The sequence below is a fragment of the Pundamilia nyererei genome, unplaced genomic scaffold, assembly GCF_000239375.1.
Source record: "Pundamilia nyererei isolate P.nyererei 1_Seehausen unplaced genomic scaffold, PunNye1.0 scaffold00023, whole genome shotgun sequence".
NCBI lineage: Eukaryota > Metazoa > Chordata > Actinopteri > Cichliformes > Cichlidae > Pundamilia > Pundamilia nyererei.
In genome coordinates, this window is record NW_005187424.1 from 3,883,591 (window position 1) to 3,902,373 (window position 18,783).

General features: G+C 41.5%; 2 protein-coding genes across 2 annotated transcripts in view; one reads left to right on the forward strand and one right to left on the reverse strand.

Moving 5' to 3' along the window:
* Positions 1-694: 694 nt before the first annotated feature.
* On the forward strand, positions 695-7,880 carry rpl5b (ribosomal protein L5b). Its single transcript, XM_005727232.1, has 8 exons — positions 695-779; positions 1,283-1,352; positions 1,445-1,560; positions 2,701-2,835; positions 3,061-3,263; positions 6,550-6,727; positions 7,430-7,518; positions 7,720-7,880. Exons 1-8 carry the CDS (start codon positions 777-779, stop codon positions 7,817-7,819), a joined length of 894 nt encoding a protein of 297 aa, XP_005727289.1. The 5' UTR covers positions 695-776; the 3' UTR covers positions 7,820-7,880.
* A 246-nt stretch (positions 7,881-8,126) lies between these two features.
* dipk1ab (divergent protein kinase domain 1Ab) overlaps positions 8,127-18,783 on the reverse strand; it is a 14,620-nt gene continuing 3,963 nt past the window's right edge. Inside the window, exons 2-5 of the mRNA XM_005727233.1 lie at positions 9,767-9,901; positions 9,564-9,671; positions 9,303-9,476; positions 8,127-9,213 (exon numbers count right to left, since the gene is read on the reverse strand). Coding sequence (XP_005727290.1) covers positions 8,401-9,213; positions 9,303-9,476; positions 9,564-9,671; positions 9,767-9,901 — 1,230 coding nt within the window. The 3' untranslated portion in view covers positions 8,127-8,400. The remainder of the gene's footprint in view (positions 9,214-9,302; positions 9,477-9,563; positions 9,672-9,766; positions 9,902-18,783) is intronic.

Consider the following 18,783-nt stretch of genomic DNA (forward strand, 5'->3'; position numbering starts at 1 on the left):
TAACAGTTAGCAGTTTTGGTGCATCTGTGAACTGAAAACTGACACTAGATTTCAACAGTGTTTTTCCTGTCTGGGAACATTACTGAGACACTCCACTTTCACTTTATTTGCAACAGGTTGAAAAAGAGGTCGCGTTTGTGTCTGTGGATTATTCTGAGGAAAAAAGTTAAAGTAGATAAATGAAACTTTAAGCAGCAGAGCTTTTCCACAGCAGACATTACAACTTGCAAGTTAACTAGGCTTGAAATTGACTCTATTCATTATCCATGACAGGGTGTGTCAGTGGCTATGCACAAAGAGTCTGAAACTGAAGGACCTAAGTGGAATGCAGCTGCAAACTTGACATACACCTCAACTTTGGTGACGTGTTTCATGAAACATGCATTTGTCGAGACTTACTATCGCTTTCTGCCTACAACAGGCTGAGATAGGAGCAAAAAGACCAGCTGATTCTGAGGGGATGAGGTTGGAAATGTGATGTAATCTAAACGATTTTACACGGGAATGTTAAAACACCAAAACAAAACAAAACAAACAAAACAAAACAAAACAAAACAAAACACACACCAAACCCCAAGCAGATAATCGGGTAAATAGCTTCCCCAGCTCTCTAGGAGGCAGTGTTGTGAATCCAAGGTTCCAAAGCGGCACGGCTCATCCTGTGACGCGGTACTTACTGAGCGTGCGCACGATGATCTTCCTTTTTCCAGTGCAGCGGAGTCAAGCCCCAGTCTTTGGCTCCGGGCTCCTTCATAAGGAGACAAAAAGACTGCAAAATGGTTTGTAATCTGTCCACATATGTGCCTATATGTATACATTAGGCGTACATCTTGTGCTGTGCGGTGTCAGATGTTTGAAAACACATTGCTGGTGTTCAGATGAAGATAGATTCAGTCTTGCCAATGCCTACCCTGGTCTGCTTAAACGTGGCCTACCTGCTGCCTTTACAAAGTTACCGCTTCCTGTTGTCTGTAAAATGTTTGAAACTTTTACATTGATGTGTGACCAGTAGGTCCTTAAGATCACGTCCTCTTAATTAATATTTTTAAAACTACGTTTGGTCCTGTAGCTTAGCGACTGCCCTACTTAGCAGTTATGCTAACTCCTCCCGTTGATTTTCATTGGGTCGGCTAGCTGATGTTAACCGACTGTAGTTCTTCTATCTGACAGTGACAGTCCAGCTCATAGCAGCATTATAAACCAATCTCCAAGTGTCTTACTGAGGAGTTAAGGTCTGTATTAGTTGTTGAACTTGCTGTTAAGTTGATACTTCTTTTTTCAGGGTTTTGTTAAAGTGGTGAAGAACAAGGCCTACTTTAAGAGGTACCAGGTCAAATTCAGGAGGAGGAGAGGTAACCCATACCCGTGATGCTCCCAGTCGTCTCATGTTTGTCTTATTATGGCTGTCGTTCTGTTAGTAACTCATGATTTCTGTGTCTGACAGAGGGCAAGACTGACTTCTTTGCTCGCAAGCGCCTGGTCGTTCAGGACAAGAATAAGTACAACACACCCAAGTACCGGATGATTGTCCGCTTCTCCAACAGGGACATCATCTGCCAGGTAAGCATTTGTTGCACCTGCACCATTATAACTGCAGGAGGTCAAAATATCTGACAGACACTACAACATTTGGCTGAGAAAGGGTCAGAGTATATGCTGTTGGTGTTCCTCTGTACCTCACTCTGAGGTCCACTTTTTACTCAAATCAGCTGACAGATCCACCAAACCACTTGTTAATCGTTTATAATGCTGATGTCAGGGGCAGAGAAGTGATGTGTATATTTTTAAAAACATGTTAATGTAGTAGGTGTTTGTGACGTTGACTTTAATAATTTGTAGGGCTGTCAAAGTTGATGTGTTAACGTGGATTAATCCATCATCACATGTCTCTGTCAACGCATTTCGGGCAGTCTGTCCAAAGATTGTCCATTCTGTCTTCCAGATGGGTTAAATACGTTAAAAATGTTAATCACGTTAAGGTTGACAGCCCTAATAATTTGATAACTAAAGTGTTCGTCAGTCATTTTTACAGAATGGCACATCAGTTTCGTTTCTTCATTGCATTAATGTTTAGAATTGCTTAATTTGTCAGAAACAGCTGGGTTGCTGTTAAGAACCTTAACATCCTGCCATCTATCGTACCATTTTTGCCTTCGTAATGCAGGAAGATTTGATTGGGAAAATGGTTCTACTGTTTCAGCCATGTTTGCTGGGTAGTAGCTGGCTTGCAGATCATTTTAACAGCTCATATCCTTCATGCCCATCTTAATTCAAGGGTAAAAAGCTGTGCACATGCGTACTTCTCAGGTACAGCACAGTAGTTTTTGATGAACAGAGCCTTGCAGACTTAAGCTAATTCAAGTTGGTGCTGGTATAACTATGACAGTAGTAAGTCTGGCTTGCTCATGCAGATCAAAATTAAGCGTCACAAGAAAAGAAAAAAGCACGCACCCCGAAATTCACTTACTTTCATCTCTAGAGATCAGGTTTATTTTATTACCAAGTCAGTTTCCCTTTTGTTAGCTGCAATATTCTAATAACCAAATCTCGCTAAATCTATAAAAAGTTTAAAGTTAGTTGCTATTAAATCACTGTGATGTGCAGCAGCATCATGCTGAGCTGCTTTATAGTCCAGAGTATAAATACACCTTCAAGATTTTTCTCCTCCTGTGAATTCATTTCCTTGCGCTTGTGTTGCAGATCGCCTATGCCAAGATTGAGGGTGATATGATCGTGTGTGCTGCCTACTCACACGAGCTGCCAAAGTATGGAGTCACTGTGGGCTTGACAAACTACGCCGCAGCCTACTGCACTGGTCTGCTGCTGGCCCGCAGAGTATGTATTAAACCTGTTCCAAGAGACTTAAATTGACCTGAAATTTTAGCGATGAAATTCATAGTCCTTTGAGAATGTTTAAGCAGATGTCAGCCTCTTAACGATTTGCTGAAATCGGGGCAAATTTGTATAGATAAAGTCTTGGAAACCAGAATAAAGGTTTTTGACTGCTGATCCAGAAATATCCAGCTGTTAAATCTCTTAAATGACATTTTCTGTGCGCAGCTCCTGAACAAATTTGGCCTGGATAAGGTGTACGAAGGCCAGGTTGAGGTGACAGGTGACGAGTTCAACGTGGAGAGCATTGATGGTCAGCCAGGCGCTTTCTCCTGCTACCTGGATGCTGGGCTTGCTAGAACCACCACAGGCAACAAGGTGTTCGGTGCCCTGAAGGGGGCTGTGGATGGAGGCCTGTCCATTCCACACAGGTAACTTCTACAGACACAAAAAAACAAAACATACCCAGGTGTGAGGTGTGCTGCCTGGCATATCACATTTTGGTGCTGGGCAGCAAAAATGCTTTTCTAGCTCCCGTTGCAAAAAACGCTCCAGCAATTTAGTTCTTAAAATATTTATACTTTTGAGAAATTGCTTAAGGGACGGTCTTACATCCTGTAATATTTTGTGTGGATGTCATAAGGAGTAAATCATTAGGTCTAGTTAAAGTCTAAAAGCCCTGTAAATGCCATAGATGCATGCAGAAAATAAAACGTTCAAACATCTTGGTGCTACAGACCTTCATGGAATGCATTTGGCCAAGTCTCAGCAATTAGAAGTTGGTTTACATGTAAGGGTTAGTTTCGGTCTTGGTATTGCGTGTGCTGACTGAGGGAACTTGACAGAAAATATTTATCATTACCGTTGTTAGTGTTGCCTGCACCTTGCCCGCTGAGCAAAAGACCTTTTATGTTGAGCTTGTTGTCTTTGAGTTTTCCACCAATTTCTTTGATAAAGCGTCTTTGAGTTGAAGGCTGTTACTACCGTGTCATAAAGTGATTACTGAAGTACCTCAGTTGGTTTGGGTGGCGGTAGAAAAGCAGTTGTTTGGGAATTGAATCCTATCGTGTGACAGTACTGTGAATTATTTCAAGACTCTGCAGTAGCAGCTCGGTAAAAGTGGTTGGTTTCAATCACAGTACCTCAGTCAGAACCACAGGTGTTTTGAGTGGGAGAATGTGTCACTTACCTCTCTTCAGCAGAGAATAAGTAGGGCTATTAGGTGTGGGAATGATTACATGTAATAGTCTGTCGCCAGAGAGAACATTGCTTTGCAAATGTGTGCATCTCGTAACACACCCACCACCTGGCCCCTTTTCTTTCAAATTACCCATCAGCTTGTCAGTGTTGCGAATTTTGAATGAGACTGCCAGTGCATCGTGTCGGATGAGTCTTTGTAGAAGATGGACTTATAAAAAGAACAACAAAGCGGTCGTCCGAATGCTGTCAGAAACGTCCAAACTTGTGTTGCTTAAACAAAAAACGGAGAAAAGAAACAGGTCTTTGGATTGCCGCTTTAAGTGCTGCGGTGAACACGTGGGACGGTTATCTTTTCCTCAGCATGAAAAGTAAAAGATAAAACGATCAGATTCCCGCTAGCCTGTTTATTATTCTGTTGGCACAGTTAAGGATCCGCGTTTTACGGAGTTAATCGCTGCACAGTTATTGAGTCGGACTGAGCAGGAAAGCAATAATAAAAAAAGCATCAGGATTTTTATTTATTTTTTCATATACAAGCTACGAATGTTAAACTACTGAATGTTATCCTGCTGTTACTCGTCTTACAAACGCAGACACGTGGAAGTAATTGATGGATCTGAAGATCAAGTGTAAAACGAGGCAGCTGATATCCTCCGCTTTCGGGTGGCTGTATTACTCACTACCATCAGTGTATCTGAACTCGCAAGCTACACAAACAGTATGCCTGATTGCAGGTGGATAATGCTTGATCCTGCAGCTGTTCTGTGTGGAATTGTATTGATTTTTGTAATTGAAACAGAGTTTTGCAATATGTGAAGCCTGTGAGACAAGAGAGCAGCAATTAGTGGCATGTCTTTAAGTCTCCAGCCATACAGGGTGGATCAAAAAGAATAATCTCATATCAGAGTCCTTTAATTTCGCTGCTATTCATCGGTGACGATCAATGTTGGGGGGAAAAAAGGCATTCGTGAGTTTCTGGTGATTGCTAGTAGCCTAACAGTAGCAGTGTGTCCAGAGTTGCAAAAGTAACAGTAAAGGTTGACTGTGGACGGCACGGCATATTTTACTTGTGAACATTGTAGGTTTTGTATGTAAAATTGTCCATTAGTTAAAAAAAATAAAAATAAATATAGATAGCGATTTGAGATCATTGATTCTTTTTATACATTTATGACATTTAGAATACTTTACACTGCATTGCACAAATATGAGTAAATGTGTTGGGTTCAAAAATAACTTCAGGCTGTATTTTGATCTCGATACCTTTTTCTTTTAAAAGCATGTTGTTAAGTAGATTTATTTCACTAGTTCATCTTACCCGCTATCATTTGCTTGACAGAAAGTATATTTAGTTTTTTCTGGGGAGGCCACTATTTTAAAAAGCGCATTTAAAAAAAAAAAAAATTAGAAATAAAATGGTTTATGTAACTAATTCTTAAAATAATTTCTTTTACTTCTTAGTCTGCACTTGATATCTTGTAATGCACCTATGCTCCCTGAAGATGGCAGTAATGCACCTAGAGGCAGTTTGTTTGACCTCATTTACTGAAAGTGTTAGCTGCGTGTGGCAGGGAGAGAATAGATGCTCCTCTGCAAACAGAAACATAAAAAGCCAAAGAGACTGAAACCGCATTCTCAGTGAGAACAGAAAACTAGAATGTCCAAATCTTTAAAAACAATGCCCGATCACTGGAAAGTGGAGTAGGGTAGGCACACTAGCCCGGATAGATTTGAAAATGGCATTTTTGTCTGAAAACACTCCGCGTCCACACTAGCGTTTTCAGTCGTTTTCAGAGTTGTGCGTCCACATTGAAACGGCCGAAAGCACTTATGCTCCAGTACTGCGCACGCTTGAAACGAAAGAAGTTTTGACCTGCCTCATTTAGTCTGCCGCTTATTTCCTTTCTGGCTCTTTGAAACGTCTCGGCAGAATGTTGAGGAAAAGCACAGAGTTTTTTTTAAATGGACTAACAATGAGGTGGACTTGTTGCTGCGAGTAACGCAAAAGTACAAAGTTGCAAAAGCAAGTGAGAATTAAAGAATTTGAAGATCTGGAGCATGTACAGACTGATATTAATCTTTAATAGGGCTGTCAAAATTGAGAGCAAACAAAACATTAAACTGCTATCTTAGTTTAATTTGTCACATGACTGCTTCATATGACTAACATGCGTCATCGTTTTAGAAAGTCTGCGTTTTTGCCGTCCCCACTGCGAAATGTGTGCTTTTTCGAGAGCGTTTTCAAAACGCTACATCTTCCATTAGCCAAAACGCCGTCTCAGTGTGGACAGGAGGCCAAAAGGGAGAGAAAACGATCCGGTTTCAAACGAAAACGCGTTAGTGTGGACGTAGCCTTGGTCTTGGCTAAGTGAACTTATTGGAAACCGAAGTGAAAATCGGACAACTTGCTTAACTGAACCATTTTTGTATTCGAAGAATAATTTAAATAGACACAGATAAGACCAAGTGTGTGGAATCTGCACTGCATATCAACAGTGCTTTCTCTTTTGTCTGCAGCACCAAGCGCTTCCCTGGGTATGATACAGAGAGCAAAGAGTTCAACGCTGAGGTCCACCGCAAGCACATCATGGGCATCAACGTGTCTGAGTACATGAGCTATCTGATGGAGGAGGATGAGGACGCTTACAAGAAACAGTTCTCTCGCTTCATCAAGAATGGAGTCGCCCCTGATTCAGCAAGTTTACTTTCTGCATTATAAAATTACCTTTGAGTTTTGTGTGGATTCATAGATTTAGTCAAATTTCAGGTGGCAGGGGGCTCTAGTTTTCTTTAGTGTTGGAGTATATTGTTTTTTTTTTTTTGTTTTTTTTTATTGAACCTTGTGCACTGTAACTGTAGTTAATCTAGGTTAAGCTTGGGCTTTACTAAGCAATGGCCCTTTGCCATTCACAAAGTAATTAACTAGAACATTCTAATCCCAGTGACAGGGTATTGATGGTTTTCAAAATGTGTGATAATGGTTTGAGGTTCAGTTCTAAAGTGATCTCATGTCACTTCCTAAGGCTAAGCTGTTGACTTACAAATCTTAGATCAATCACAGCAAATTTGTGCCTTCGTACGTCTCAGCATAGAACATTTGCACAACACATTTGCCAGCTTAGTTTTGTGTGTTGAGCAATTTTAGCGGAGCTACTTCAGCTGGTAAAATGAGAGAGCAGGATTTCGGTGTGGGGAATGAGCGATGCGGTGCATAAATGAAGCATTTCATCATTGATGTAGTTGCCACTATTTGAACATATTGGTTCTTAGAATAGTTTAGGGCTGAAAAATCAGCCAAATGATGATAATCGAATCTATTCTTGTGTGTGTGTACATTGTGAAATCCAAAATCTGTATTTTTTTAGGACATAAGATTGAGTCGTTATCCATTTTTCAGATTGAGGAAATGTACAAAAAGGCTCATGCTGCCATTCGCGAGAACCCAGTCCATGAAAAGAAGCCTCCCAAAGAAGTCAAGAAGAAGAGGTGAGAAGTGATACCTGGGCTTTGCTTTACTCTTTCTCAGAACTGAAATTTGAAATTGGGAGGGAAATGTCAGTTTGAGATCTAGGCTAATTCATAGGGAATACCATGACTCCAGTGCCTTTTTGAACTAGTTTTGCCACAGCGGCTCTGACGCAATTAATTTAAACTAAATTCTAATTGTGTCTGTGTGTTTCTGCGAAGGTGGAACCGTGCCAAGCTCTCTCTGGCCCAGAGGAAAGACCGCGTCGCCCAGAAGAAGGCCAGCTTCCTCCGGGCTCAGGAACAGGAGGCTGCAGATTAAGGCGTTGGTCTGCTCCGTTCCGAATGAGGAAATTTGTTCTAATAAAGCTATTGAAAAGGAATTGGTCCTCTTGTGAGTTTTTTTTTTCCTATGGCATTTGCTGTAATGGGTGGCTCTTGAGACTATTTTAATATTAAAAATATCTTTTGTTTTTGTAAAGTTTAGTTAATCTAAGTAGGTCAAAAAGAGCAAAACAGGGATTTGCCAAAAATAGTGTTGAACTGGATATCCACTGGAAGCCTTGGAAGACTGTTCATTACACCCATAGGCTCAGTCAGCATATAGTACACAAGCTACCCAAAAGAACATGCAGGACCTTACTTCAAATTTATTATTCACCTTCATCCTGGTTTCAAAAAAATTGCACTCAGTTTACTGCAGTTAATCCTAACGGAGTCCGTTTGTGTACATTATTTAATATTGGTGATGTTGCTGACACCTATAGTGCCAACTTAGAATACATCTGTTAAACATTGAATACCACAGGATTATTAGTTTCCACGGTGAAAATGATTGTCCATTTTATTAATAAACTTAAAGGGCAAGCGTCAGTCATTGTGCTGTTGTGCAATCCTCGCTTATTAGGAATCTTTCGTGTGAGAGATTTTCTTCCACAGCAAAGTCTTGAGGTTGTTTAGAATGAGCGAATGTTCAATTTCCATCTGTTCTGCTGAACCTTTCAATGCGATGCAAGCGTACAGCTGCTTCTCGAGCTCCTCGCTCATATCAGATGGCGCTCCCCTCAGAATGTAGTCCTTGAGTGCGTCGCAGGCTTTGGCTAAGTTTGGCCTGGTGACTTCTGTTGTGCAGCGATGCTTTGTGAGGTCACAGGAAGTTAGGCAGTCGGCTCCATACAGACAGTCCTCGTCCACGTCGCAGCGCTGCTGCCTGATGACTTCTTGGAAGATGGCTTCAGGCACGATGTGGCGCGCGTCCATCACCTTCAAGTCGTGGCGGTCGTTGTAACCGAAAGTGGTGGCGCTCACGTCGCACATGAGGAAGCTTCCGAAAGTGCCGTGGAAAATATCCTCGACCAGCTCCAGCAGTCCAATGGAGATCTTGGCCTTGTGTGGCCAGGATGGAGTGAACCACTGGTCCATGCTGCGGCGCAGACCGGCAGGGATCCACATTTCGATAATCCAGGGTAGACTAATCCCGTACAAGGGAGAGTGTGGTACTTTCTCCATGACATATAGATCTCCACAGAAGCCCAATAGCTTGGGTGTGTGCTCTCTGTCATGCAGGACTAAAGCCAATAGGAATTCATTGAGTTGCAACAAAGCCCATGTGGAGCGAGCCTCTGGCAGTGAGATATGGCTGTCCTTATTGCCATCTGCAATGGACAATACTTGAGTTGCCAGCTCAGCGAGGTTTGCCTGATCCCCCACTTTGGCCTGTAAAGAAATGTAGTTTAAATGAGGTTTAAATCCAAACTGAAGCTTTGAAATTGGATCTGACAGTATTTAGTGTTTGGCTTTCTAACCTTTAGGTGGTCAGTGATCATCTCTCTGAACTTTTCCACTGAGGTTCCCTTGGTTGGTTTGTTGAAGGCTGCAGAAGTCTCTTTCCTGGGCTCACCTCCCAAATCATAACGAGGAGCCTCCTCCATCTGGCACTTAATAACACCCTCTAGGTCTCCCCAGCTCCCCGAGTAAACCTAAAATAAAGATGCAGCCAAATTAATAAAAAGCAGACTGGAGAGTGATGTTTGCATTTATAAAAAAAAATAAATGAAAAAGCTGACCTGGCTGTTGGGGTTGGCAGTGAGGCACTTTCCCAGGTAAAGAGTCTGTTTCTCACACAAGCTGCTGCAGGCTGAGCCATCAATGACTCCTTTTTTGTATTTGTCACACTGGAAAATAAAAAAGAAATTGTCACAGAACTGTAAACATTTTGTAGGACCTGATGGGATTGGGCGGGTACATAATGGGAGTATGAAATGCTCACTATTGAGTTTTTGCACTCGTGCCCACGACACATCTCTGTGTAGGACGAGTACTCCACATAGACTATCCAGCTCCCCACGAACACTGCCAGCCACGAGAAGAACAGGTACTTCATGTGCAGGTAGGAGAACCTCGCCTGTTGGCAACATATTTCAAACATTTACGTTACTTTTGGAGTGAATTGCAACTGTAAAACTGTATTATGGGAGTTCATCGTTTTAAATTCATACACAGAGTGATCTCAGGCTTTCAAAAAAACCAATCTGCACTCTATTATGTTTCAGTACTGTAACTGCATGCAGATATCTGGATATTGCATTAAACTGTCAGATCTGTTAAACTAGAGATTTGACACATCATAATGGAGATTAATGAGAGAATAAGAGTCATATTTGTTACTTGAGGCCAGTTCATTGCTCTTCCTTTATTTGATGAGCACACACTGTACCTTACTTCATTTTTTCTAATTCACATTTATAGATAAAATCAGGACCCTGCTGCTAACGTTGACTGAAGCATCGCTCCACATATTTTATATGTCAAAGCCAGCTCGCTTGTTATGATCAGAAATCACTAACTTGAAAACCGCAACAACGGTACAGTGACATCAATTGCATTGTGCAGGAACACAAATATGCATAAAAAAATCGGAGGCCTTGAAACAAAACTACAAGTTAAACTTTGGGGAAACAGTGTTTCCCCCCAAATCAGCATTCAGGATAATTAACACAGTTTTGTCTTTTGCAAAGGCTGAGGTTTGCTGAGTTGTTTTCCACACACTCTGCTTCTTTAAAAACTTAATTCAACCCCGTCAATAGACTTGTGACCTGTCCAGGGAGTACCCCACTTCTCAACCTAACACAGCGGGGACAGGCTCCATGCCCACAGCAATTCTGATTTAGATAAGAGAGTAAAAAAATGGATGAGTGTGTCTGACACGGTTAACTTTAATGGGTTTATCTTCTAAAAAAAACAAATTTAAGGCCAGTACACACAACTTTCAAATGAACACTGACATCATTCATTTGGAGAAGTGGCTCAGGAGTTGATTCCAATGTCCTTGACTGAACTGCACATTGATCTCAATGGTTAGTTGTGTGCCTTGTACAACAGTATGCTAACAGTGTTGGGGGCGGGGTGCAAAAAAACCAAACAAAAAATGGCAAAAATTAATTTTAGTTTTTGCCACTTGAGGGCAGCAGAACAATCTCTAAACCAAACACTTTCAACCAAACCAACTGTTATGTCCTCCTTGAGATTACCAGTTTATATACCCAGCAGACATAGAAGAAGAAAGATTAGCATTCATTGAGAATATTCATTTATTCTGCTGTTGCTTTGTTTTAGCACAGTTTTTGTTCTCCACCACTTGCTGACAAAAAGCACTTAGAATTCCACCTTATTTAATTAATGTTAAATGCTCTAAATGCTCTGGCTTCCTCCTACACATGCATGTTAGACTAACTGGTGATGCTTAATTATCTGTAGGCATGTATGGGAGAGTGTGTGTGGTGGACTGGTGACAGGATGTACCCCTTCCGCTCGATGACAGCTGACAGAGCAAATGACTGTTGACATTTAAGGCTCATCGTGCCCTCTCACCATCTTGTGTGTCTGACCTCTTTCTTGCATATGATCTGTATATAGCCTGAGACTCTCAGGCAGAGGGCTTTTATTTGTTCCAGAGGAAAAGCTGCAAACTAGTGATGGCATTGACGCAGAGATCCAAAACTGAGTAACAGGCTGCCTGAAGAAATGAGGGCAGCAGAGTCAGCGGCCTCTTTAAAATCTCTTTCTAAGACATACTATTATAGGAAAGCTTCTTCTGATTCCATTATGTTTTTTGTCAATTTAGTGATTTAGCTTTTTTCCTGTTAAAATGTTTCCTTGCTTGCATCCTGTACACGGTGATGGTTTGTTTTGTTGTACTGCCATTCGTTATTTGAAGCTGTATGATTATTATTATATTAAATGACAAGTTAATGGTGTTAGTGCTTTGATCCTCAGAAAAAAAAGTGAAGAAAAAAATAGTTTGTTTTTAGCTAATAAATAAAATTGCTACCAGTGGTAATGTTACTCTTCTTCTACTTCTTTATTTTGGCTTCTCCCTTTAGGGGCACCACAGTGACCCCTACAGTCCAAGCACATGCATGTTACTGCCTCTGCCTCCATCTCACCTGATCCCTATCATCCTACTCCGCATGTCCAGCTTCACTACATCCACAAACTTCCTCTGAGGTCTTCCTCTTTTCCCCCCCCCCCTCATACCTAGCAAGTCCATATTTAACAGCCACTATCCCTCCTTTTTACAAACCATTTTACCCTTGCCTCTCCAAACTGCTTAACTTAAGCTGTCTCTCTGATGTACTAAATTCTAATCGTGTATGAAATCTTAGCATCTTCAACTCTGCCACCTCCTATCAGTGCCAACATCTCCAAACCATACATCATAGCAGGTCCCGCTTCCATCCTGTAAACTTTCCCTCTCACTCTTGCACTATCTTTCTGTCACAAGTCACCCTTGACACTCGTCTCCACCCATTCCACCATGCCTGCACTCTCTTATTCACCTCTCTTGTGCATTGTGCATTGCTTTGGATGGTCGATCCCAGGTATTTGAACGCATCTAACTTCATCTAAGGAGCTCGGAAAGACAAGCGACTAGACTTCTTTAAGTTTCTTTAAGACGTTTCACCTCTCATCCGAGAAGCGCCTTCAGTTTTAAGCCCAAATGGTGGCTAGTCCCTGATTTGAAGTTCCCTAAGAGGGTCGTCGACTACTATTGATCATGTGCCTCATCACATGAGCCAAGGTGCGGAAAAGGCCATCGGTGATTATCAGCAGAGGTTTTGGGTGCAACCATTGTGACACCCAAACTTCTTAACGTCCACTCACATCTGTCGCATGTGTCAGTTGATCTCAATAAGTCACATGACAGGGTGAGGCAGGGTCTCAACAATGTTTTCACCTGAAACCTCTGCTGATCGTGGCATGGTGTGCTGCTTTTTCAGATGTTTTAGGGCCTTTAACTTTGCCAGACACGTTCTATTTAAAGTATTTTTTGATTCAACAGGTGTGGGTAGTGTTAGTGGCGTTTAACTCAGCTTTCCAAAAAATGTGGTTAATGAAAGTTATTATTAATTTTTTAAGAATAATCAAAATAAAATTTGTCCAAAGTATATGAAACATTTACAATTATGCCAAAAACGTAGAAATCAGGAAGTATTCAAATACTTTTTCACAGAACTGTACTACCACAGTACCACTAATGGATGTCTCCCTTTTACAATATTCAGACTCACAGTCATTAAAGTAATTAACACAAGTTTAAGGGCTAAAAGATGAATGAATTTGTTGCTACACAGCTGCTGAGAAAATGCTAAATTCAAACTTAGCACTGCTTTAACACAGTATTATCTATGGCTTTTATTTATGGGTGAATAAATGACTCAAGCAGGTCACTTACAAGCCGTAGAGTGCACCTCAGTACCATCATTAACATTACTGTTCCACTTTTTGAAGAAAATAATTATGGAAAGCTCAATCAATTTGGAAAATAAGTATAAAAAATGTGTTTACAGTTGTAATGGTCTGGTGTAAGTGAATAAAGAGACCTTTTAATTGATGTTTTCAGTGGTCATTTGGTCTATTAGTAAGGGAACAAGCCTGTAAAAGGAATGCAAATAAGCTCTAAACTGAGTTGTATCACTGAGTACATCATTAAAGCAATTGCTTCTAAAAAGGTGCTCAGTAATTAACAGTAAATGGTGTTCGCGGCCTGCTGTGTGAAACATTTAGAGTGACTCCAGACTCATTACTGTGTCTTTTGATTTTCTTTCTAATTCCCTGCCTGATAAAATATACACTCCACTTAGATCTATATGGCATTTTTCCAACTGGAGGACATTAGTGAACAAAAACAGACTTTTTCACAGTCCCACTTCCTTCTCTATTAATGGTTCTTGCACTTAGTGCTTGACAGTGATGGACACCCCCTGCTTCCCACCTCTGCCCCTTTCAGATCCAATTTATTTATTGGCATAAGTCACTCTGTCTCTGTCCCCCTCATCTTCTTCCTCTCTGTAGCACTCTACAATCCATCTTCTTCTTTTGTCCCATCAATGATAGTTTAATAGCAGTTGTAAGACAATCTAACAATGTAATAAAAGTCAAATATCTGATTTTTTCCAGTATTGGAAAGTCGATTACGCAGTATTTGTTATTCGTATCTCTTTCTAAATGGCTTTGTCAACCATTTTCTGCTTTCAGCACCATAGATAATGCAGAAATTTTGCTTTCAGACAGCCTCCATATGTCACTATCTAATCTAATTTTCTGCCACGCAGTGACCTCAGATCTCACGGTACTCAGTCCTGGTGTTATTAGGATGAAAGGAGCAGACAACAACTAAACATTTAAAAGCAGAATTAGATTAATTTTTGAGTTGTTTGTTGGCAGTGTATCATGCCATAAACACACTATTGAACCATTATTTTGTTGTAAAGTTAAAGGCCCCATAATACCTTATCACCCCAATAGAGCACTTGGCACTCAGACTGCTGACTTACTTGTGGTTGGGATATTTAAAAGTAGAATGGGAGAAGAAGCCTTCAGCTTTCAGTCTCCTTTTCTGTGGAACCAGCTTCCAGTTTGCATTTGCAGACACGTTCTCTGCTTTTAACATCAGGCTTAAAACCTTCCTTTTTGATAAATCTTATAGTTATGCCTTAGTTTATTGTTCACTCCCTGTGTGTTTACACACCTCTTTGCATTTAATTATTAGTTATTATTAATCTCTGGCTCTGTTCCACAGTATGTTTTTTGGTCCTGTCTCTCTCCCATCACCCCTAACCGGTCGTGGCAGATGGCTGCCCCTCCCTTAGCCTGGTTGTGTCAGAGGTTTCTTCCTGTGAAAAGGGAGTTTTTCGTTCCCACTCTGGGTTTTCTCTGCATTACTGTAGGGTCTCTACCTTACATTATAAAGCACCTTGAGATGACTGCTGTTGTAATTTGGCACAATACAAATAAAACTGAATTGAACTGAATTGAACTCTCACTAGAAATTAAATGCTGAACCTATTTCACTGGCTGATTGCTAACAGTGGCTCTCTACCATTTGGGACTGTGAAGTTTGAGTACATTATTTTACTTTATGTTTCACTAAGGTCACTGAAAAAGCAACACACAAAGTCAGTATCTATTTATTCTGTCTCTATGGTGTTTAAAGAGGTTTGTGTCCTGTTGGTCAATGATGCAGAAACACAGTAAAGGAAGTAAGATTTAAAACCACAGAAACATGTCAGTTATCAGTCATTCACTCCCAGCAAAGAGTGAGGAGGAAGAGAAACATTCAGATCATTTATGTACCAATGAAACCTATTTTGGAAAGAAAATCAAACCCCGGTGCAGTGCTTGTTCATGTTTTTGCATCTACAGTTTCAAAACGTCCCCTAAACTTTTTGTTCATAAAGTTACTGTTCTGAAAAGAGGACAGCTGTAAGGCTGCATCAACTGAGTGTGGATGTGTGAGTGTGAGAATGATCGTGACTGTTAAAAACGTAGCCGTGCAAAACGGGCAGATTGTGGGCTGTCGCTTTCTCAACCAAACAACGCTCAGCATTATAGAATGGCTGAGTATTTGTAACAACAAACCATAGAGACAGAATAAATAAAATTTGATAAAACATTTTGTCGGCCCCAATTTGAGTTTTACACCATCAGAGTGACATTCTGTAAAGGTTAGCACCTTGGGCTGCATGTCACTTTTTCCACATCTCCACAGGATTATTTGAGATTTAAGGCTTAGGTTTAGTTTTTAAATTGGAATTAAACACCGGCTTAGATTGTTGAAACAAAGGAAGAACAGACAGACAGACACTTAAAGATTCATGATGCTATTAGTAAAACTCCATTTTCTCTTACATTTTATTTATGTAGTGACAATTTATAATAATAATGGATTGGATTTATATAGCGCTTTACAATGCCACTATTCATTCACTCTCACATTCACACACTGGTGGAGGCAAGCTACAGTTGTAGCCACAGCTGCCCTGGGGCAGACTGACAGAAGCGAGGCTGCCATATCGCGCCATCGGCCCCTCTGGCCAACACCAGTAGGCGGTAGGGTAAAGTGTCTTGCCCAAGAACACAACGACCAGGACAGAGAGCCCGGGGATCGAACCGGCGACCTTCCAGTTACAGATATGCTTCCCAACCCCCTGAGCCATGGTCACCCCGAACAACAACAACAGCTTCATTTATACCATAAGGTAAAGACCCTTGATTATTAGAGAAAGAACCTTAATGATAAGGTGACACCCTATGAGCAACACTTGGCAGCAGTAGGAAGGAGAAAACCCCTTTTAACAGGAAGAGACCTCCAGTAGAACCAGCCAATCATCTACTGCGATTGGCTGAAGCGTGAGGAGAAAGAGTCCTAAGGACCCCAAAGCGCTTTACATATCCAGTCATCCACCCACACATTCACACACTGGTGATGGCAAGCTACATTGTAGCCACAGCCACCCTGGGGCGCACTGACAGAAGCAAGGCTGCCGGACACTGGTGCCACCAGGCCCTCTGACCACCACCAGTAGGCAAGGGGTGAAGTGTCTTGCCCAAGGACACAGCGACCGAGACTGTCCAAGCCGGGGCTCAAACCAGCAACCTTCCGATTACAAGACGAACGCCCAACTCTTGAGCCACGACTGCTTAAACTGGGAGCTGGTTCATAGGAAAGAGGCCTTCCATCCTACCGTTTGAGACTGGAAGAAACACACCTCTGCCTGCAGTCTAAGAGCGAAATTCTTAGGCTGTGGCTGGAAAACACTGATGGGAGCATTGGGACTAAACCTGAACATTAAAGTTGTCACCTTTTGAAAAGTTATCAAGCTGGAAGACATTAAAACTGTGTTTTTCACAGCTGTATATACTGAACCAACTGATTTGGGTGATAATTTGATGTGTACTCATTATCAAAACTGATTGCTTTTATAATGCACAATCATATGATCCATTATTAACATGACAATATTGACGCATGAATCTTCTGCTTTCATAGAAATGTGCTACAGTTCACAGAATTCTCATTTAACAGCAACACTGATATCACTGGGAGCGCAGGTTCATTCCTTTTTTGACATTTTAAAACAATCGTTCATTCTGACTGGCGCTGAGATCTGCTGGCTCTCACACATCTTATTCCAAATTCTACACTTTGTCAATGTGTCTTACTGATAATGTTTAAAAAAAAAAAGAGATGCACAATCACCGTGCAAGCGCCCTGCAAAAAACCAGGAAATCCACTGAAGTCTTGCTATTTAAATATCATCGTTGTTGCTTTGTCTATTGATTGATGTACTTACAAATCTGATCGTGCAGATCCACAGCAAATTTAACAGCAGTAACCGCACGAGTAAGTGCTCTGTGTACCTCCCATCTATTGTGTTGTAGTTGAAATACATCAAAGGCAAAAACATTATGGAAATGGTGCTCTATGGGGAAAACAAATGCATGGTTGGCCTTTTTCTAATCGATAGTTTGTGGCTTTCGTTTCAAGTCTGGTCTATGCTTTTCTATCTGCTGCATCATGTATTGACCCTTTGTGAGTTGAGAGAGTTACACAAACATGGCTAATGAGCCCATATTGATTGTGGCTGCTGTGACAGCTATTAATTAGAGACTGACTGGGAACTGTGGCCATATGCTGAGGTGGGTGGAAAGAAACAGTCTGTCTTCATCTGGTTGAACTCTCCTCTAAACCAACCCACGGCTCTGTTAAAAGGCTTCTGTATTTAGCCCTGAAGGTCTTGTGAAATAACATTGAAAAAATCGAGGACGTGCTGTACTATTACAAAGGATCACCTGCTGTTGATCTGTTGAAGCAGAGAGGAGATTTAAGCTGATCACGAGCACCACATCACTGTTCTGCTGTTCTGACACTTGGTTTTTGCAGCGTGCACACCATTCATCCATTATGTATGATTATAAAGCTATCCCTCAGAGGTTGCTGTTTAATGGGCTTCTGTGCAGGGATGAGAACGGCATGAGAACAGAGAAACAAAAGATGGAGAGGCCAGGAGGATTCATTTGCAGAGAGGTTGCTTAATATCACTGACAAATAGAAAAGCGGGCCAACATAAAGAGAGATGCAGCTAAAGGACTGATAGAAAGATGCATCAGAAACAGCCCGGCCACGCTTCTCCGCTTCTTCTCTCTTCGAAGTCTCTGAAGTGAGAAGGAGGCCACATTGTTGGAACAGACATTATGAAGATCTGACTCATAACTGTACAGACAGCAGACAACCCCTCCCCCTGTAATATCCTCCTGAGTAATACAGCAACGTTAACACATGTGAACTCTATCACCAGTTGTTCTCTCTATTCTGAAGTTAGACATCTAGCTCTTTGACATCGTGGCCATTTCCTTTGCAGCGATGCATGCAATAATAACTTGCAGACCCTGCCATTCACTTCCCGTTGTTCTAAAACAACAAATCTTAAGCATCTTTTCTCTTTTACTGATATCTTTGCAGTATTTAAATAATATACATAATGCGCTGTAGTACGACCAACTAACAGATGAGCTTCTGTAGCTCAAACTGAGGAAAAAGCTCATGCTGCTTCTGATAGAAAGATGTCAGAATTCACAGTCCATCACACTTTGTTGTGCATGGGGCTGCATAGCCACAGACCAGTCAGCCACAGACACCAGTGGGCACGTGAGCATCAAAGGTGCACCACAGAGCAGTGGAAGAAGGTGATAACACGTTTCTTTTAAATCATGTGGATGGCTGAGTGGATGTGGCTCGTTTGCCTGGGAAATACCTGGGACCAGCAGTGGCGTGTCCAGCGGGGTGGCCTGGGGGGGCACAGGCCACCCCCCCAACCAGACTGGCCACCCCAGGTGCCACCCCAGGTGCCACCCCGAAGCTAAAACAATAAAATTTAATGAAATATCAAATGTACGATTATGGTTTCACAGTGAAGCTCAGATATCCGAGGGTAAGTGAATGCA

What these genes read in the sequence shown, in the direction of transcription:
- rpl5b (XM_005727232.1), top strand. An exon ending in GGCCTGTCCATTCCACACAG is followed by an intron (nt 3,264 to 6,549) that starts GTAACTTCTACA and finishes TTTTGTCTGCAG; the next exon opens with CACCAAGCGCTTCCCTGGGT. An exon ending in ATGGAGTCGCCCCTGATTCA is followed by an intron (nt 6,728 to 7,429) that starts GCAAGTTTACTT and finishes TCCATTTTTCAG; the next exon opens with ATTGAGGAAATGTACAAAAA.